The following is a 22,307-nucleotide window of genomic DNA, read 5'->3' on the forward strand; positions in this document are numbered from 1 at the left end:
AAAGAAAAGGAAAGAAGACTTAAAATTACTTAAAGCACATTAGTAATACTAGCAAAATATACTTAAAGTATACAAAGTAAAAGTGCTCAGTTCTGAAAACTGGTCCCTGTGAGTGTTACATTATTAAATATTATGTTAATGGCTTATTATTATTATTACTGAGGCATTTAAGTGTACATAGCATTTTACTGTTCAATGTTTTGAATGTAACATATTCAAATTAATTGTAGCCATAGTTTCCTATGAATTGTAGAGGAGTAGAAGAAAAAAGAGAAGCATCAAATAGAAATGCTAAAGTAAAGTATACACACCTCTACTGTATATTATATATATAGTAACGGCACTGAGTTGTATCAGTCTGGTGTCTTCACCTCATCACTCTGCTGTTTTTTTCAGATGCGTGGGGGAAAACTGATGATATCTCATACGAGGAAGAGCGATGCTGGCATGTACGTTTGTGTGGGCACAAATATGGTTGGAGAGAGGGACAGCGATCCCGCAGAGCTGGTGGTGTACGGTGAGTTTCTGATATTTATGCAGTAAGTACTCATGTAGCAGCATTAAGTCCTTTAAGTGAAGCTGCAGTGGTTTGGAACCTCCTCTCTTTCTGCAGAACGCCCTGTGTTGGTGCGAAGGCCGGTGAACCAAGTGGTCATGGAGGAAGAGACTGTCGACTTCCTGTGTGAGGTCCATGGGGATCCCGCCCCCACCGTCCGATGGCGCCGAGAGGAAGGGGAGCTCCCCCGCGGGAGGTGAGAGCGACAGACGTGACGATGACCATGTCCGTCTGGCTGTTGATGCACATGTAACATCTTATGAGGCTGAATAAGAAATAGAGCTTTACAACACATGTTAACAATCTATTGGATTATTAACACATGTGACCCAGAAAACATATGTGGAGTAATTGTTCATTAATTCATGCCTGTCTATCAGTCTGCTAATATAAATTCATAAATGGAAGAGACCAAAGAGGATTCATTAGTTGGTTGAATCCTCCTGTGACCAGTGTCATCCTTTTTTCATCTCAACTCAATAAAATGTATATTTAGCTAAGCCTGTTGAATAATTAAATTGTTTCACTTTGCTGTAAAACTCTAAAAATAATACTTGATATTATTTGATACAAGAAATAATCACTTATTTTGTACAGCTAAGAATTACACAGTACGTATGTAGGTTAAGAAATGCTGCTTCATGCTTTAAGGGCTGAAGTTATACAATATATTGAAGGTGAGACTTAAAATCTGATTTGTTACTCTGTACAAAACTCAAGTGTTAAACAGTGAGCTTTAGAGAGTCTGGTAGCCAGATTTTGTTACCTTTGGACACAGCCAGGCTAGCTATTAACCAGGTTTGAAATCCATGAGCTTCAGTGGTTCTGGTTCAGCCAGCGGATATAATGGATATCTAGGCAAAGACAATCTCTTTCCTCCCTTTGACATGTCGGCTAATCGCTATTAACAGATCTATCTACACATGAGCTTTTATACCTAGACTTTTTTTTATATATCTACTCATTGTTAAGAGCTAGCTATTTGGGACCAGGCTATTTCAGGGAACAAAAGTGCTCATTCCCAAAGTTACTGATGCTTGAAATGTTTGAGTTTGCCACAATCTAACATCTGTGGTCTCTCCAGTCTTCGTCTGCTCTTGAATGTACAGTAGTGAGCTACAGAGAGCAAGTTGTACCAAATAGTTAATACTGGTACATTTAAAAGGGGTTTGTACTTTTGGAGTTTAGAGTTTGCACTTCTAGTGGTAGTAATGCACTGCTAACAGATCTCAAGAGCTCATACTCGGCACAGCACTCCCTTGGGCCCTGTGATCAGATGAGTGGTTGTCGAGACAATTGAAAGACAGACGTACAGACAGGCAGACAGACAGACAGATGAAGTTAGATGAAATAAACTAACTATGCTGATTTGATTCATTGCCTCCCTTGCATAGATGAATACAGCTGAATTAGCTGCCAGTACTGTGGATGTATTTTAGACTTCATATTCAATTGACTGATAAGGAATAAAATGTTGTTTTTCCAAAATCAAGTGAAAAGTACTTAGATCGGCTAAGATATTCTCACTTGTTCCCAACTGTGTTTCAAGAATTTTCCTGGATCTGCTATCAATATCTAAGGCAGATAAGGCACATTGTTCCACTTCGTTTCAAGATAATGTCGCGTGATTGGAAGAAAATCTTTGCAACAGGTTGATTGACAAGGAAAGACATTATCTTGTGCCACTGGCAGATTTTCTACGCTTTGTGTGGATCAGAATGGTCATTTCTTTTTCTATGCTTCCCTGTTAGATCTTTCATTATCTCTTTTTCTCATTCCCAGGTTTGAAATCCGCAACGGCAACAGCCTCCGTTTGTTCCGCGTGAAAGAGCAGGATGAAGGGACGTACACCTGCACATCTGAGAACAGTGTGGGCAAGACAGAGGCCTCAGCTATGTTGCAAGTCCATGGTAGGAAACACATCATGCATATTATATTCGAGCGCACACACACACACACACACACACACACACTTAGGTATGCATACAAAGGCTGTCATACCCAGAGCCATATTCATGCATAAGGTAATGTACAATCACATGGCAACAGTGCGATGCAAAAGCCCGCTCCCATTTCCTGTCCAATGCTCTGTGTTTTTAGATCAGTGTACTGTCGTGAGTCCCTGTCCAGCGGTGCTGCCAGGAGCTTATGCTAAACCGTATGGATTACACCATTTGACAGATGTTTGGTAGATGTGTGCTTTAACTCGGTGCCAGAGAGCAGTCCCAGTATTAATAAGACATGACTCTCTCCCTCTGTCTTCCTGTCTCTTTATCTCCCTCCTCTTGCCTCCTGCACTTTTTCTGTCTCTCTGTGTGTCTTGGTTTAAATAGTCTCAGACGACTTCATCCGCTAATGCTTTTATCAGTGTAAATGAAATCCAAACCGAGCAGTTTCCCATTCACTCTGCATCTTTTTCTATATATTTTTTTTTTTCATTTTGGCTCTTTTTTCTGTGCTATCGCCCATTTTGTTTTGTAGCTCAGCGTTTCATCCAGCTCATTAATTTTCCATCTCTCTCACATTTCAAACCCTATCATCATTCCAGTTGGTCCGTTCCGTAAGTTCACTTCCCATCTAATTCTTCTTTTTAAAAGGCATTTGTGTTATGCTAATTTATTTTGGAAAAGTGCTCTTTTCCGTACGTTATGCTTAATGGTTTTTAAATCAACAATCAATGCCTAATGGTGTACATAAGGTCCTCCATTAGGCACTGAGTTGTTGTCAACATGCCTGTTGCTATAGTCAGGCATTAAGCCTCAGACACAGTGACTTAATGTACAGCAGATTAAGGACTGCTATCAAACACACATCTGCTGTGTAGAGCCAGTGTGTCAGGCTAGTGTGACACCATGTAAATCCTCCTCTCATTTGCAGCTACACTGGTTCAAAATGCAGCTGTAAGGTTTTTAATTACAACTCAGCGGAAGTGTTTGGCTTCACGTCTAAGTAAAAACATGGTTTGACCTCATATCACTGTTTCACCTCTCATCATTTCAGCTTCAACCTATTATTGTATCATTCTACAGTAATAAATAAATTAGTGGTATTAGTGCTATGAATCATTTTGGTTGGATACAAACTGTTATTTTACAGTGACTGATACACAGTGTTATTATTAAAGGGGTACTCCAGCCATTTATCAATACTCCTTCATAACATTAGGGGCCTCATTAGAGGGAACAAATAAGATTATGGTCAAAATCATTGCACCAAAGGATGAGATATCCTTTAAAAAACCCTGGATCCTACATTTCCCATAAAGCGACTCTACAGGATTTATTTCGTTATACCTTTGATGCTCAACAACCACATCTTTCTTCCATGCTGCTAGTATATAACACACATTTTTGTAATAAATGTGTGTGTTTTAATTGAAGCTCAAGACAAACTAACCCGGTTGCTTACAGAGACATAGCTATATTTACTGTATGTATAAAATGAGTGGAGTGCCCCTTTACGTAATAGTACTACTGTTGGTAGTAGTTGTAGTAGTAGTAGTGTGTAGTGCTCTTGTGTTGACTTTCTAGAGATTTTCTTCCATCTTTTGATACATACTGTTTATATATATTTATTTAACAAGGAAAACCTCTTTGGGATTAAAAATTCAGGAGTATGCTTGAATGCCCAAACCTAAATCAGACCTCGTAGCACTAGAAAAATGCAGTTATGATTGGTGCCTCAAATGACATGGATGTTTTATATTTTGGGTGAACCCAGGACAAACAAGCAAATATTTGATTTGGGGTGCAAGGAGCTAAATGTACCCACTAAAAGAATGATGGGAACAAAAATACAAACGGCTAACTCTACTCTGACTTGCCAACAGAAAATAAACAGGAGAAAATTGTGCATGAAAAATAAGAATTACCTCTTATTTCATTCAGAACAAAAAGACACAAAGTACAAAACATTGCTAGACTTCTTGATTTTTTTTGTCAGACAAACAAAAGCACCATGTGTCGAGGAGACACACTGTGGCACACTATTTATTTTTTCTTTTGCCAAATAACATCCAACAATGAAAGCCTCATTATATAACTGTGAAAGCCATGAGAAATATAACACAAGTAACATAACTAAAATCTACAATGCGACAATGATCAAGACAAATTAAAAAAAAAATCAGTGTAGTCCAGCAGACAGTAGAGATCCCTCCACTCAGATGTGGCACTCAGGTGTTGCAGGTGTTGAACAATATGATCAGATAACCTTCAAAAACAGCAGATAAGAAATAAATCAGATACACAGTCAGTGGAGAATGATGATCCCATGATAGTGGAAAGAATAGTCGACATGTAAGCTGTCCATATAAAGCAATCGAACATCAGCTGACTTATAACTACCAAACAGACCAAAAGCATTAAACAGATTATGCCGCATATATGATGTCACATTTTTATAAAAACACGATAAAAATCAGAAATAAAGTTACTAACAAGAATCATATAAAAGATCACATCCTAGAAACAACCCAAAGTGCTGCCTTGGAGGCAGCAATCTAAAAGTACAAAACAGATAAGACCAATCTAAGCCAATGAGTGTGTGATTTATGCATTTCAAGAAAAGACAATTCACGAAAACAAAATGAAAACACTTTGATGCTGATGAAAGTGTGTTTGGGAACATGCTCTCAGTGAGAACATTACGACACAGCACATATGACTCAAATCTCTTGTGTATTGAGCCAAATATGTGCTTGCGTGCTCTAATGATTGTGTGTCTGTGCGTGTCTGTGCATATGTGTCACACAGAGATCTGTAGAGCGGATGAATCCAGGCTTGAGCCAGTTATTCGGATGGGAGGTAGAGGGTGGTGGTCGGTGTAAATCTACAGAGGATGTGATGATCAGGCTAATGCAATGATCTGACCCGAGCTGGAAATTGGCAGCTCTGCTCAGACCTTTCCCAAAATAACCGAGTAAATGTCATCGTTACAGCGCTGCCTTGTGCTCTGATGATTTGTTATTTTTCAGAGGACACGGAGGTGATGTCTCTCATTAAAGATGAGAGGGCAGTGAGTGTGCAGTCATAGATCATAAAGCTCGGAAGGTTAAAGAGACAACGCTTAAATCTTCCTTGTTAAGAGCTGATGAGTGCTGTGCTGATACAGATCAGGGTTAAAGCAGCGGTGAAAAGTAACTAAGTACTTTTACTCAAGCTGTCCTTAAGTACAATGTTGAGGTACTTGCATGTTTTACTCCACCACATTAATCTGGCAATACATTGCTATAGATTAAACCAGTGATTCCCAATGTTTTTGGCTTGCGAGATTCTCAACAAAATTCTCAACAACTTCACACAAAAAATGGAAAAAAATGTTTAACTGTATTGCCTTTGCTGATAATATTCAGTAGTTTTACTGAAATAGGATACAGAATGCAGGAGTTTTGCTTGTACAGGAGTATTTTTACATTGGTCTACTAATGTTTCATTAATTAAAGGAAATGAATAATTCTGGTTAAATGATCAGGTGTTGACTGATTAATTGCACCATGGAAACAGAGAATTCAAAAAGCAGCAGTTTGACATGTTTTCGTGCAGAAATAAGGCTTTTAATGGATTGCCACACTCCTTTTGCTCTCCCAGTACCTCCGCAGATTGCCACAAAGCCCCGAGACCAGATTGCTACCCAGGGGAGAAGCATCACCTTCCAATGCGGCACCACAGGAAACCCTCCACCTGCCATCTTCTGGCAGAAAGAGGGCAGTCAGGTAAGAGGCTGGAGCAGGGTACAAGAGATCCTCTAATGCTGAATACTGGAGCAACAGAGACATCCAGTACATTAATATCCTGATTACAAATCACTGGATGAGTGCATATGAATAAATTTGCTCTCCAATAAGCCCCAGGTTGTTATTTATGTGTGGTTTGGGGATTTTTCTAAACCTTACTCACACTGTATTGTTTATCATATCAACAAGCCGAGTTTCACACCTTCTTTGTTCTAAAGGCGAGAAACACTCACCGCAATATGAACAGGTTTTGTCTGATTTAATCACTCTTTACTTGACACTTTTCTTTTTTTTTTTTTGGGTTGCCCACACTCAAGAGGCGAACAAAAGAGTGCTCCACATTTGCATTTGGCTCACAGATATGAGTAGAGACAAAGTGTTGGAAGGCATTGCGGAATTGCACTGGCAAGAAATTTTTGTCCCGCTTGCGACCGCAGCGTGAGAGAGTAGTGATTGCAGGGAGGCATGAAGTAGTAGAAAAGAAGGAGGAAGAGGTGGCAGGAAGTACACCAGGTGTGGAAACTGCTTCTTCAGGGCAAACCTGCAGACAAACATTGTCCTCCTTCCACATTGTACCTATAACTATAAATACCCTGTTGCTCAACAGTAGCTGGGATCACTGACTTGGAGGAGCAGCCTTATATGTTTTCAGAAGCTGTTTTGAATGCAAACAGAAAGTTTAGCTACAGATTTTGTGAATAAGCTTCAGCCTGCAGGATGGTTGAGGCATGGCTTGGCTGTTTGTCGAGCTTTTTGCTGTATTTGGGGGATTATCTGTAGCCTTATAACCTTGGTCCCTCCACTGAAGTCTAAGCCTCTTAGAGGAATGAAATGGATGGTCGAATGGATTGATGTGCATCCCTTCCCCCGTGTTCACTATCCATCTCACTTACAGACAAACAGAATGGGACAGCTATAAAACGTCTGTTGTTGGGCAACACCAAAACAACCCTTTTCTTTCTGTTTTGACCTTTGTTGTAGCCGTGCTAACCGCGATGTTAGTCTGTCGGTCTACCACTTTGGTCCAGACTGAAATACCTTAACATGCACTGGATGAAGTGGCACAAAAGTTTCAAAAGACAACTGTGGTTCTGAGTTGTGATGATTTTGGCAATCCCCATATCATCCTCTAGCGTCGCCACCACCATGAGGTTGACGTTTGTGCCTCTGACTAAGATTTCTCAACAAACATTGGATGGATTGCCGTGAAATTTAGTGCTAAACACTTGATGACATTCTCACATCCTCTGCTGTACGTTTTGTTTAGTAATTAGCAAATGTTAGCATGCTAACATGCTAAACTAAGATGGTGAACATGCCTAACATTATACCTACTAAACATCACCATTAGCATTGACACTGTGAACATGTCAACCTGCAGATGTTAGCATTTCATTCAGAGCTCAATTGATTGATGGTACAGAAAATTAATCAACAGCTATCAATTCATCATTGGCTCCTCAATTGTAAATATTTGCTGGTTTTCTTATTTTCTATGAGAAATTGACTTTGGGAGCTTTGAGTTTTGAACTATTGCTTGGAGAAAACAACCATTCTGAAGATGCCACCTTGGGCTCTAGGACATCGTGATGGCATTTTGTTAGTAGTTTCTGACTCTGATTTTATAGGCAGAAACAAAAAATAAAAGTAATAAAGAATTCATTGATCATTTAAGTCATCGATCAAGCAAAAAATGCCAAACATGTGTTGCTTTGATCTTCTTAAATCCTTTTTGAAAAAATCCTGTGGTTTTGCTTTTAGATGTTGCTGTTCCCCGGTCAGCCACCATCGCAGTCTGGTCGATACTCTGTGTCCATGAGCGGAGAGCTGGCCATAACTGACGTCCACCCCGAGGATTCTGGTTTCTACATCTGCCAGGCCATCAGTGTAGCAGGAAGTGTGCTGACCAAGGCGCTGCTGGAGGTGGAGGGAGGTGAGACATTAGTGCACACAGTCATATTTGAACCGCAGGGATGTTTATTCTTTATTCTGTTCTATCAGCTAATGAGGAGAAAACATATTAATTACTAAGTAGGTGCATAACAATAAGGCTTATAAAGACCAAGAAAGACCACAGTTATAGACCCCATGCTGGATGAGCAATGATTTTCAGGCTTAATGTTCTTCCTCAGGCAGCTTTTAAGCACCAGATTGAATTTTTTTGCTTTTTATGCAGACTATTATTTTCTGCCTACGATGCATCTAAATTATTTTCACCGTTTGGACTGGCAACTTTATTAACCTATTTTCTATAGGCCTTTTGTACACCTTCTAAATATGCACCTTCTCTCGCTAATCAGAAGAGAGACGACATCCCTAACACAATATTCTGCCTTCCCTTCCCTTCCCTCACAATGCTAGGTCCTTCAGGTCGTGTCCCGCCGATTATTCGACAAGGTCCGGCCAATCAGACTGTATCTCGCAGTGCGATGGCGCAGCTGCACTGCCGTGTAATCGGAGGGCCCTCAGTCAAGATTTCATGGGAGAAGGATGGAGAGAGACTTCAGGGAAATAAACCTCGAATGACCTTGATGGAAAATGGCACTTTGCAAATCACAGACATTAAGGTGTGTGTATATATGTGTATGTGTGTGTGTGGGTTTTCGTTAAGTGTCATATATTGGAAAGGGCATGAAAAGGATGAGTTTTGAAAGGCATTTGCTCTTACTCTGAAGGTAAAACTGACTGATGGAAATTACAAAAAAATAAACTGCACAGAATACTGTGAACATTCCCATTTGGTCTCTGACCTTCTTTCAATTTCTGTTCAGCCCACGTGGCAGCATGTTTTTTTCGTTTCCATAATAAATTTCATTTTTGCTCGTAAAAATGAGGTGAGGCTGAGTTTCAAAGAACGATCTCTCTGAGGCGCATATCTCTCCAGTTCAATTATGTGCTCATGCGGTGTGTAATTGTAATGTTAATGAAGGCGCTTGTTTGTAAATGCTAATGTGTTCGGCTTTGATGGAAGAGTAGTCAGGAGCCCCTTTGTGCTATAACCCCACCTGGAGGTCAGTGAGTGCACGCAGGGGGAAGCAAAAGCAGCATCATTTTCGTTAATTGACTGGCGATAGACGATTCATCATCTAACCAGCATTTAATTAAATCTCCTGTCGGGACTATGCTTTTTTCGTTTCCTCTCTCATCCCGCGTCTTCAGCTGTGGTGCTCAGCAAACTTAGAGAATTAAGTTTTGGTCCAGTGCACTACTGAGGCGGGGGAAATCTGCCATGCCAATGTGCTCAATGGAACAGAAGAGATGCATTAGTGTGGCATCAAGGGGGATGACAAGGGAAAAAAGTGGAAATGGAGATGACGAGTGAGGGACTAAAAATATTTACCCTGCTGATGCCCCTACCCGCCATCAATATTTTAGCAGTAGTTGGAGTCATCTAAAGAAGTTCACGTGCCCACATGCTGCGCTGTCTGTCAGCCAGAGGTCAACGCTGCAGTGGATGATCTCATATGGTCTGATGAGAGCAGCAGACTGGGGCTCTGCCAGGACAGTGCTGGAGCGAACACTAGTACATTCAGTAAAGCATGCAGGCATATACAGCTCATAATGTAAACGGGGGGGGGGGCAGGTACGGCAGAGAGTGCTGTGGTATGTCATGGTCTGTAGCAATGAGGCTTTTAGAGCTGCTGAGGCTCAGGTGATGACCTCCGAAGTTTAGGTGGATTACATTTGATAATAATAATTTCCTAATAATTTCCTAATAATTTGTTTCATGGTAAAAACTTTGTATGTAATTTGACACTAATTATATGGAAAACTCAGTTCAGTTCACTCAGTTGTACCAGCAGAATTGCAGGAGAGTGTTTCGGAGAGTGTTTCGGAGAGTCGGAGCGATAATAATGGAATTATTTTTAACTTCCTTAAAGGACATTATTATTTCCTCCATCATTTGTACTAAATTACATGCTAAAAACCTGTTGGCTTGGAAGATATTAGGAGATTATTTGGAATTTGTGTGGGAAAGTGGGAAGAGTGGGAAAATAAAGCATTACCTACTTTACTTATAGATATGACCCTATATGATGATATAAGTTATATCATGATGCATTAACCTAAGCAGCATTTTAGTGTGGCTACATTATGCAAATTTGGAATAAAATAAGGAAAAACATTATTTTCCTGTAGACATTCTTTGATCAGTCATCTAAATAGATCCACACCATCCTTCAAATTTGAAAAACTGCTTGCAGCGTTTGTTCTCTTTGCTTTTTTTGGGGTGTGTCTGTCTCAAATGTCGACTGCTGTTCAACAGGACACAGACTCGGGGATGTACACGTGCGTGGTATCCAGCGCCACAGGGGAGTCGAGCTGGAGTGGGATGTTGACTGTCAGAGGTACTCACTCCACTCGCACTCACACTCTGTCTCTCTGTTACACTTCACACTCTGTCACTCTCACACTACACCTCCGTGCTCAAGAAACTATGCACTCTGCCAGTGTTCTTCATGAGAGCACAGTCTGCAGTCATAAAAGGACAAAATGCACTCCACAAAATGTTCATTCGAATCGATCTATTGTCATGTAATAGTGCTGTTTTTCACCGTTTCTCTAACAGAAGACGGAGTTTCTTCAGGATCCAGAGTTTCTGAGTTCATCCAGCTTCCAGGGCCTCCGCAGAAGCCTGTGGTGACGGAGGTGACCAAAAACACCGTCACCCTTACCTGGCAGTCCAATCCGCACGAGGGCGGGGCTGCTGTCACCTCATACATTATCGAGGCCTTCAGGTACGCACTGAGACACATACTTTATAAGTGAAGTCCCATTACTGTTGTCAACTAGATTTTTGTGTACAATTTTATTTAAATTTTTCAAGGCTCATAACTGTGATTTGAGAATGTTTTTAGAAATGCATTTGAGTTTGTAGGTCAGCATTTTATTCTGATCGGCACTGTAAGCTTCTCTCTGCATCATCATTAAATCCTGACATTTCTCCGATATAGCGGTAGCCTTTTGAAAACAACAAAACAGCTGCTTAATGTCAAAAACAGAATCAGAAAAACTGATAACTGCCAATAGAAAATTGTCTTTGACGTGGTTCGCAAAACAATCAGTAAAAGCAAAGAGTAGACATGAAATAAAAAGACAAAACAAAAAAATATACACACATAGAGTTGATGATTAATAACAGTATAGCTGCACAGGAAAAGGTGAATACAATATGTGGTACATTTGAGTACAATTCATTCACTGTGGGAGATAATGAGAATAGTTATCTTTATTTATAAAGTGCCTTTCCGAACAAGGTTATAACATGCTGCACAAGTTAAACTTCAGTGGAAGGGCAAGTGTAAAACATCAGATAATGCAAGCACCAATTAACTCACACCATCAAATAAAATGCAAAGTGTGCAAAATAAGGATACACTGAAGCACATAAAAAAGTATGAAAGTAGGTTTAAAAAGGTCAAAGGTCAAAAGGTCACAATTGTAAGTTAGAGCAGCATTATGAATGGCTTTATAAGTAACACGACAGTAACATTTTACAATAATTTCTAAAAGTAAGTAGTTAAAATTCGTGCTTCCTGGATCTGATTACAAACCGTGCGTCTACATTTTGTACCTGCTGTAAATGGTGTTGACTTTTTTGGCTGAGAAATGTAACAGCATTTTTTTTAGGGTTTGGTCACAATTCTTAAATATCTATTAAGCTCCAAAAAAACTCACCTAATAAAATCTGTCGTGAAATGACTCAACTGACGTGTGTCAGATGAGTCATTTTCTCTGGAGCTCCTCCAGAGCAACAGAGCGACAGGCTACGTAGTGCTACCAGATCATTCTTTCTTCTTCTTATTCTACATGTGAAATTAATTGAATGCCCCTTTAACATTAATCACAAATCCGCCTATGCAAACATTGTTATAATTGTTATTATGATTTATTTACCTTCGTTTTACTTCTATATATCTATAATTACTTACACTTTCCACCCCTGATTCAGGTCTCATTAACTTAAAAAGTTAAACACACTCTCTCTGTTTCTGTTTTCTTTCGTTAGTATTCTGACTCTTCCCAGATAATGAAGTCTTCTTCATTTAGAGTCATTAGAGTTTGGAAGTGACTCATTTTTGCCTGAGGGAGAGACAGTCCTGTCAAGTGACGTCCTGAAGTGAAACCGTGACACTCACTGCATCAGTATTTAGCCGTGGCATCCCGAGGAGAGCCATAGCAGCTCCTAACAACCAACCAGAGGCTTTAGTGAGACAGACAGTGAGTGAAAGAGGAGACAATTACTGCAGTGGTCAGCTCGCCAGCTCTGTCCTATCCTGGGGCAACGAAAGGAGGGGGTGCTAGCCCAGTTGGAGAGTTCACTCATTACAGAAGCAGGAAAGAGGGTGCTGGCCGAGTGTGCAGACACAAACTCGTGCAAAAGTCTAGTTAGCTCTGTGTGGAGAGAAAGCTCAGTGTGGCACGCAGAGCTGATGATCAAGGTCCACTCACTGTTGCACACTCCACCACAAAAAATGCTTTGAAATGTTTTATTCAGGCATCAGCAGGAACAAAGAAAGAAGTATAAAGCACATTTGTCTGTTATAGTAAACCTACTTGTATACAGCACCTAACGAGACTTAGGTTTCTGTTTTTGATTTAAAAGGGAAGAAATCATGATGGATTATTGTAAAAGCAGGCGCTGTGGTTTCCAAATCCATTTACAGGTGCAGCTTTATTTTAAAAAAAAAAGGTGGATGACTCCATTTAAATGGCAAAATCATTTCTCTGGAGAATGTGCTGAGAAAGGCGAGAGTAGAGAAACCACTAGGAAAATGCTGTGGCCTGCTTGTTGTAATTACCTCGCCTTTTTCTCCACCACGGAGTAGAGGAAAATGTTAAATTGTGCTCACGCTGTTTGATGGGTCCCGTCCCTGCGCTGCATCAGGCTGCTGTATCCTCACCGGACCCATTCAGTAGCTGGCGTTATAACCTGCTACATTAAAAAGGAGGACTAAAAGTCGGCATTGTCCTGTCTGCAAGCTGTGGGTTTTTAGATGCACAGAATCTCATGGATCCAAGAGGTGCCTGATATAATTACTAATTAATTTGCTCATTGATTCAGTCATGGCTGTTAAGAGCAACGTCAACAGATGGCTGTGTTTAGGTGCTTTGTGTTCCTGACACTGTCCTGGCTATTTAAAGAAATGTTTTTTTTTGTGTGTGTTCTGCGTCACATGCAAACATGCACTGACATGAAAATTGTGATGGACATTTTCAGGTTTCATCTTTCATCAAATGGAAAAATTCACCGATGGCTAGTGATAAAAATAATCTTTAGCTGCAGCCGTAATCACAAAATAATATAAGATAATAAAAAATAATTTTCATATCTTTATGAAGGATATGACTGCAGCTTTAGTTTCAATAATACATGTAATTTAGCCAATATGTCAATTTAGATCTCTCTGTTTGACATTGCCTGTTTCACTTACATCCGTCTGTGCTATCGGGCCATCAGCAACAGGCCTTAAACCCATTACGTTGTTATCTCAAGATAACATGATAATGAAGCCGTGTCCTCAAGATAAAAGGAGTGAAAAAACATTCACGCAGTGGCCAGCACTTGTGCCATTTGGAACTTTACTTTGTAAACCGCCTGTCAGCTGTATGGTTTACAGTCAGCATTCTGTTAAAGTCAGCAGACATCCTCCTGCTAATGATCCTGACCTTCAGCTGAGACTTTCTCCCAAATCCTCAAGTAATTAAATCCATGATCAAAATCCCTCATTTCATCCCCCGATGTTGGTGTAGTTTAACAACATTCACAAGTAATAGATGTGGTTTGATTGATAAAATATCCCCTTTTTCCCTTCAGCCAATCAGTGGGCAGCACCTGGCAAACGGTAGCCGACCACGTGAAGCACGAGAGGCACACTGTAGTCGGACTCTTCCCCAACACGGTTTATCTCTTCATTGTCCGAGCAGTGAACTCATACGGGCTCAGCGACCCCAGCCCGATCTCTGAGCCTGTCAGGACGCAGGGTGAGTTGTATAAGCAAAACTCATCTTTTTCTGACTTTACTTTTGCATAATACACTGTATGAGTCGTTCCTGTATAATCTTGATTTATGTATCTCTATTATTAAAGAAAGACATCAGAGATACTGAGTGCCACTATTGTGCCACACTGTTCAGAAAAAGTTGGTTTGCATGTGCAGTCTCAGACTAATTGCTTTCCCAGTGTGATGCTTCTGAGCCTAGAGCAATGTTGAATTTTATCAAAAAGCTTTTCTTTTTTTGCTGAACAGCGGCGATTCAGCAGTTTTTTGGCCTGGATTGAATGGATTTCTTTGTTGTTTCAGACGGGAGTCCTACAGAACAGGGCGTGGACCACAGACAGGTTCAGAGAGAGTTAGGGGAGGTGTCTGTGTACCTGCAGAAGCCTATGGTTCTGTCTCCTACCAGTGCCAGGATTTCTTGGACTGTGAGTTTGAATTCTTGGCTGATGAACAAGTCCACTTTTCAAAGTCGAGTTGCAGCGTGCGGAGGACACGCTAATCTCTCAACATTAACCTCAAAAACTCCTCCAAATCTTACGTGACACAAACGGATTAACTTGATGTTTAAACACATTTGGTTCTGCTCTTGATTACTGATGCAAATGTGAATGTTTTTTTTTTTGTCCTGCCAACTTTCTTCAGGTTGCACTTCAGTCCCGTTACGTTCAGGGTTATCGAATATTTTACCGGACTATCGGCAGCTCCTGGATGGTCCAGGATGTGGAGGCCACGTCCGACCATAGCACCATCTTAGTAGATCTGCACAGCAATACAGAGTATGAGGTCAAGATTCGCCCTTACTTCAATGAGTTACAGGGACATGACAGCCTCATGGTTCTGCTGCGTACGCCTGAGGAAGGTGAGAAATGCCTTTCAATCATAGCATAACTATCAAGTAAAGCTGAGCACTTGAGTAACAGTTGACATTGTTGTCCTTAAAGGTATATATCATCAGATACACGCTTAGAACATTTATGGCTGAGAATTAGATCGAGAAGATCGATTCCACTCTCATGTCTGTAGTCTGTAAATATGAAGCAGGAGCCAGCAGTAGGTTTGCTGAGCTTAGCATACAAATTAAAACATTGGGAAACAGCGAGCTTGGCTCAAAGATAAAAGCTCACTAATCACACTTTATATCCCATTTGTGCAAAAGTAAAGTATTAAAACAACAATTTATGGGGGATGTGCTAGATTGTTCTTGGCAGGGTGCGATGACTTTTGGGAGTCTTGTCGCTACAGTGAGATGGCCAGTGAAACTATCGTTTCATTTGGTGATTTTTAGAGGTGCTGGTGGGTGGATTTTGTTACCTGTGAAGAGAGCCAGGCTAGCTGTTTCCACCCTCTTCCAGTCTTTATGCTAAGCTAAGCTAACTGGCCTCTGGCTTTAGCTACATTTTTCAGATATTTCATGTATTCATCTTCTCATCTGACTCTCCGCGAGGAAGCGAATGAGAGTGTTTTCCAAAACGTCAAAGTATTATTTAAATCGTGTCAACACTAACACAAGAGCTCTTTTGTTTGGATCTTTTTATTAATTACTTAATAACATTTTGACAGAACGACAAATCAATTTTGTATGTAATCAATTTAAATGACTTCACATAAGGCAAAGAAGTCATTTAAACCAGCCTTTAATTTTGAGCATTTATTTCAAGCAGAGTTGAATGAAATTTAATATAAATAGACCCAAAATAATAAGCGGTAAATTGCATAAAATTAGGTAACGCCATAGTTTAAGGTTCATGATTTCCTTATAATTTCTTATTAATTGCCAAAAAGTTTCCTTGAAAGTATTACAGAAACAGTGTTGAATTGGTACACTTCAAATTAATTCATTTGCCAGGGTAATCGGCAGAGTCATTTAGTCAGTGAACAGCAGCATAACATGCAGAAATGTGACATATATCAAGAATGACATTTCCAATAATGGCTAAATAATGAATGAATATTTACTTGGATTTTAACTGAGCTTTTCTGTCTTGGACATTGCTCGAAAGATAGCACCAAATTACGTAGGTCTTTCAAGGAAACGTCTCGGACATTATTAGAAAATTATCCGGAAATTATAAACCTGTAAAATCGAGCGCCACCATAAAACTGATATCAGCTAATTATAATAACAGAAATATAATTTTCCCTCTTATCTCTGCCTGCAGTTTTAAGTGCTCCTCCTCAGGCTGTATCAGTGGTTCAGCTCACCAACAGCTCCAGTATCAGTGTGTCCTGGGAGCCTCCGCCTCATAATATTCAGAGCAGCACCATTCGGGAGTACAAGGTGAGACTACAGCAATCAGCATATGACTGCACAGGACTTTCTGTCTTGTTCTCTGATGTGTATTTCTGCTTTTAAGACCATCAATCAGTGACACAGCCGCACACTGAGAAAATAAAGTGGAACAAATTGTTCTTGTTATCCATGATGTTTGTATTTCTACGCAGTCATCACTAAGTGTTGTCCAAATTTGTTGTTTAGACACTCATGAAAAACACTGATTTTATTTAACAATTAGTAATTAGTCATTGCCTCTTATCTGCTGCCAGTACATACGCCGCCACCGCTGAAAGAGACTCAATTTTGTCATCAAATTCTGGAGTGACTGTCCTCGTCATCTGTTTGCTCTGTGAAAAAACATTGAGTTCTGATTATTTGTCTCTGAGCACAACACTGATTACTAATCATCAGGCTGCTATTCCAGGAAAAAAAGCATTGAAAAGAACACACTATTGTTTTGATTTATTCCTCCCATCTGTGTCCGCATGTAGAAAGTTATGATCATGACATAGCAGATTCTTCTGAATGTGGAGGCTCATCAGTCGAAGTCAATGATCACACTTAATCCCCTTAAATATTCAATTTGCTGAAAACTACATACAGTGTTTTGTACAAGCCACCCGTGGCTTAAATGCTTAAAACTAAATGTTAAATTGTTAGTACGGGATTACAGGATATATTCATCACATAATTTTGATTAATAAAAGGTTGAAAGTTGGTCATTGCACATTACGCAGATTAAACCAGAGGTGGGGGAACATTTACTCGAGTACTAATGCACGTTTTTTCACAGCAGTAGTTACTAGTTACAGATACATTTGCGATACAAAACAAACAGTATGCTTATTGTATAAAAGCTAATGAATTGTTGTAGATTAAATTAGCTATCAGTATATAAAGCAGTTCAAATTAGCTCCATCCCGACCAGCTGCAACCACAGACTGTATTTTTATAGCATCAAATCACCAATTAAATACAAACTGATCAGTAAAATTAACACTTGAACATACATCAGTGTGATAACAACAACCAGCAATGACAGAAACCATCTTTGGGACAAAATTTATTTGATGGGTATTTTTATTTTTTATTTTATTTGATTTAGTTTCATGACCTACACTGCAGGCAGCCAGCAGGGGAAGATCAGGATATTTTGGCTTCATTTTTGGGTCAGTTGTCGTGTCGTCCGTCTTTATAAACAGCTAAAAATAAACCATTAAAATGCTAACATTCTGAGAGCTTTTATTTTGATACTCTAAGTACATTTTCACTTGTACAATACAAAACAGTCCAGTTCAGCTTTAGTATTTAAAGGACCTACCGTCCTTTAATGGTCACTTGTCCACCGTAAACAAATAGCATTGAAAAAATGCTGATTGTTTACGGGTTTAGAATAGAAATATCTATAGAAAATATGATTGAGCTATTGGAGCTCCTTATGAGAAAAACATTCAATCTTTAGTCACACGCGCTCACTTTGATGTGATTACGATTTTTTGGGGGAAAAAAGCAGGACTTTTACTCACAGTACAATATTTTAACATTCAGGTGTTACTGCTTTTACGTAAGAAATCTGAATATTTCCTCCACTGCAGGATTATATAGAACATAAATCCAACATGCATGAACCTTCACTGGAAAGTAACACCTCCGGCACATAAACTGAATGCCTAAAGGCATGAATATTTTCCACATCAGGCTTTTCACTGTCATTGCTCTGACATCTTCTGCTCTTTTATCTGTGCTGTATCTTCGCCGTCATTCGCCACCGCGAACTATCAGATAAAGCTTCAGTGCCAAAATGGGAGCCTGTCGTATTATAATCACAGGACGCATCTTCTCACAGCATGAATTCATGTCTTAATGTGTTTACATGTTTCAAGATTCAAAGATTAACCCTCCACGTCCCATGTCGACCAGGTCTGGTGTCTGGGCAGCGGCTCGGAGCAGGAGAACCAGATAAACCGAACAGTGGATGGAGCGGTTCTGTCCATCCTGCTGACAGGCCTGCTCCCAGATGTCCGCTACACCATCACTGTGGCTGCTGTCACCAGCTTGGGTGTGGGCGCTCAGAGCCCGCCTGTCAGCCTGCTTCTCAGTGAGTCACACAAACTGTTACAGCTACTACACATAGAGAAATATGGCGAGATGTGGTCTTAGCGAGCTCACTTTACAGCAGCTGAAATGTTTATGTGGAATGTTGATTGTGCTGTGAATTACTTAAAAACAACATATTTTTACTCTAAAAATGTAAAAAATGTTTGCGAGGAGTCCACACATACACAACTCCTCTTGCAGCCCTGAGGAGCTGTGTTACATTTAGTGTTTTCGCTGAGATCTTTTTTCCTCTCTACTTTATTTTCTGCTGCATACGTTAGGAGGAATAGTTTGACATTTTGGAATATACACTGTTACTGGGTTGTTGTGATGTAGTCTAAATGATACTGAAAGCCATAAAAAAAAAACACTTAAAACACAATAAAGCTGAATAAAAAAAAAAGTAAAAAAAAAAACACAATAAAGCTGCTAGGAGCTCTCCATTTTGTCCTGAACTTTACTATTTTTCCTTCAGCTGTCCCACTGGATAAGACTTCAACGGCTGTGAAGAAAGGCGGTAACCTCAGCATATCAGAGCAGATCACAAGCGTCGTACGCCAGCCGGCCTTCATCGCAGGGCTGGGCGTGGCTGCGTGGTTGGCGCTGATGGGCTTCAGTGGTTGGCTGTATTGTCGTCACCGCAGGAGGAAGCAGCTGGGACACTATACCACCTCCTTCGCATACACACCAGCAGGTGAGTGGGAAAAGCTTTGACTTTCCAAACCAGGCTTCAGCTTTTGGATTTCTTATGTCGAGGAGATTAGTCTTTAAAGCAGTTGCAAGGAGCTTTCATTTGAAGCTGTGAAGATCTTGACCCAGCAAGTGGGAGCATTTGTTTTGGAAGCAAGAGAAAGAAAGATGTAACTTATTTTTAGTACTGTTTTTCTTCTGTAAACGTAGTGGTTTGTACGATGCATAGCAGTGAGCAAATGTTTCTATTTGTCTATTTATGTAAGATTCATAAATGTAATGAGATGATGATGAACCAAAGCAAACTTTGTTTTAGTACCGTTCTTACAACATGTCAGGTGACATGTAAGTGTACAACTTACAGATCTGGTTTCCTGGTAATAGGCATTGTGCTGAAAAAGTCAATATAATGTCTGAGGAATAGTACATCTTCGTAACAATGAGCCATCAGCAAGATATAACTCAGTAGCAAGGCCAACATAAGATATTATAATGAACAGATAAATAAATGTGTCAATAAATAAAGGCCAGCTGTAGAATCAGCCCAAGCAACATACATTGATATAAAACCCCATCTCACAATGCATTTCATAAATAAGATAGACATATTATACACTTGTCCATTTGGAGGAATATGGCCAACTCAAGATCAGTTTTGAATCCTCTCAAATACTCTCTCCATCTGTTGAATGACCAAAGTAGACTCTTTCAGCTTTTCTTTTTCAGCCAATTCTTTTTTTTCTCTCTTTGCTGATCCTGGTAAAGGCATTTCGAATAACAAGATAGAAATAGCCAATCGTCTTGCTGATGGCGTTGTTCACTTAAGTTGTTCGTATAGAGGCATTCCGTTGAATTGAGGCTTTTTCATAATCACCTAAAAACTCTTTATAGTCGCTTTAAAGAAGGAGCTTCTGTACAAAGCAGAAAAAGCAAAGCAGGTTTCCAATGAAGTGACGACCAGATGCACTCTGTCACATCTTAATCATTAAAAGATTTTGTTTTTAATAAGTGACAGAGACAAAGTTCTTAATAGACCGCTGGGAATATCTCCAGCAATGATGAATGTTTTCAATTTTAGTTTGTATTTTGCAAAGCGGAGGCATACACTTTCAGTGCATATTCAGTTAATTAAAATGTATTTATCCCCACCGGGCTGTTTTCAAGGCCGTAATAACAGAAAACACTGAAGACACACTGAAGCATATGTAAACAGTCAGCACTACATGCAGCTTCTTTATGCCCTTTGGCACATAATCAGATAACCGCATCAGTTGTTTTCTGACTTTGACAGATATTTGTTCATGGTCATAAATAGTCAATGGGCAGCCCAAAGCTTTAACAAAAATATATGCTATTAAATGTTCCCATAAATGTTTCACAATGAGTATTACAGCCATATTTCTGGCTGAAGATTGTATTACTTCACATTTTAGTAGAATTTATATTATCATCTTGTTAACTTAGATGCCACAGACTCTACATACAGCAGTAAAAACAAGAAACAGGTTCATTGAATCATCAAATGACATCTGCATTTTATATATACATCTCTTGTGCTCTTACAAGTATATGTAGGTCAACAGTGTATCTTCATAAAATATCGATTCAAATCTGCACTCTTAAATCCCTGTGGGTGACAAACTGTTTGGATTCAAACTCAAATTCAACTCAAAATGTATTTATCTTCCAGTGAATCTTTAAAAAACACCCTTAAGACCGAATGTTTTCTGCTGTAAAATGAGAGTTTTCTTCTTCCAGTTGGCTTTGCTCACAGCGAAGGATCTGGGATCATCAATGGAGGGTAAACAGAGGATTCGTTTCAGATACTTGCTTTTTTTTTTACATTTTTTTAATGTGAAAAAAAGTATTAATCTCACCTCTCTTTCCAGGCCTGGTTTGTTAGGATCAAATGTGGGCAACTACCCCTGGCTAGCCGACTCCTGGCCCACTCCAAACCTCACTCATAACAGCAAAGAGTCTGTCAACTGCTGCTCGGGCAAACTGGACTCAGACAGATATTATAACAGTAAGAGAAGTTTGGGGAAATAACTTCAAGTTCAAATTACCAAATAGATAATTGTGTTCGTTAAAGTAACACAGTCCTCTGTTGCTCAGCAGTTGGTATCATGAACTTCCCGAACCAGTCAGAGAAACGCAGCACGGCGTCCAACGACAGCCCCATCTACAGCACCATCAACACAACTGCTGAGGACGACCTGCTGGCGTACTACGACACCTACTCCAGTACTTCCTACAACCAGGGTCCAGACCCGTACAGCAGCAACCCTATCCTGTCAAACAGTGGCCTTGTGGGTCTGGAGCAGGACCTGGACCAGTGGACCATCCAGTCCGGTCAGTCTGGGTCTGAGTACGCCAAGCTCCAGTATACCAAGAAATGCAACGGTGAGGGCTTTCTGCCTCTATGATCCATTTTAATTTCATAAAACAGAGAATAAATGTGATTACATCTCACTGATCTGATACAGTTTGAGTGTGAAATCACATTTCTTATATAATCAGCTTTACAAAGGAAAATAAGTAGCTGTGTTTATTTTTTATGCATATTTTGAGTGTATAGTGTGTTTAAATCAACTTCCTTTCACCAGTGAGTTCATGTGTAATGTGGCATGAAGTTTGAGTGCTGTTGCCATGGTTACCTGCAGTTTAGTACACCTTGTACTGTGAAAACGATGTTTTTCATGTCAACTGATACTGCGTTTGATGCATGTTGATACCCAGTTTCTATGCCTGCCAAATGTTATTATGGCCATGGTGTAATTTCAGATATCGCTACTCAAAGAATCAGTAAGTTAGAACACAATACAACTACTGCTTAACCCTTTAACCTCCTCACCAAGAAAAAAAGCAATGAAAAAATGTATTCTTTATATATTTTATTTCCTTGGGGCACTAATTACAAAAATCGATGTTTTTTTATGAACAGACCCCACA

At 39.8% G+C, this 22,307-nt stretch overlaps 1 protein-coding gene across 1 annotated transcript in view; it reads left to right on the forward strand.

Moving 5' to 3' along the window:
- The window catches only part of LOC139200131 (roundabout homolog 2), a 40,916-nt gene that overhangs the window by 13,866 nt on the left and 4,743 nt on the right, over positions 1–22,307 (forward strand). Inside the window, exons 3-19 of the mRNA XM_070829364.1 lie at positions 397–517; positions 614–752; positions 2,339–2,466; positions 6,145–6,269; positions 8,052–8,223; positions 8,652–8,857; positions 10,558–10,639; positions 10,861–11,029; positions 14,110–14,276; positions 14,597–14,718; positions 14,936–15,152; positions 16,453–16,571; positions 18,489–18,666; positions 19,141–19,359; positions 21,114–21,156; positions 21,245–21,381; positions 21,471–21,758. Of these exons, the coding sequence (XP_070685465.1) occupies positions 397–517; positions 614–752; positions 2,339–2,466; positions 6,145–6,269; positions 8,052–8,223; positions 8,652–8,857; positions 10,558–10,639; positions 10,861–11,029; positions 14,110–14,276; positions 14,597–14,718; positions 14,936–15,152; positions 16,453–16,571; positions 18,489–18,666; positions 19,141–19,359; positions 21,114–21,156; positions 21,245–21,381; positions 21,471–21,758 (2,632 nt within the window). The remainder of the gene's footprint in view (positions 1–396; positions 518–613; positions 753–2,338; positions 2,467–6,144; positions 6,270–8,051; positions 8,224–8,651; positions 8,858–10,557; positions 10,640–10,860; positions 11,030–14,109; positions 14,277–14,596; positions 14,719–14,935; positions 15,153–16,452; positions 16,572–18,488; positions 18,667–19,140; positions 19,360–21,113; positions 21,157–21,244; positions 21,382–21,470; positions 21,759–22,307) is intronic.

The sequence above is a fragment of the Pempheris klunzingeri genome, chromosome 4, assembly GCF_042242105.1.
Source record: "Pempheris klunzingeri isolate RE-2024b chromosome 4, fPemKlu1.hap1, whole genome shotgun sequence".
NCBI lineage: Eukaryota > Metazoa > Chordata > Actinopteri > Acropomatiformes > Pempheridae > Pempheris > Pempheris klunzingeri.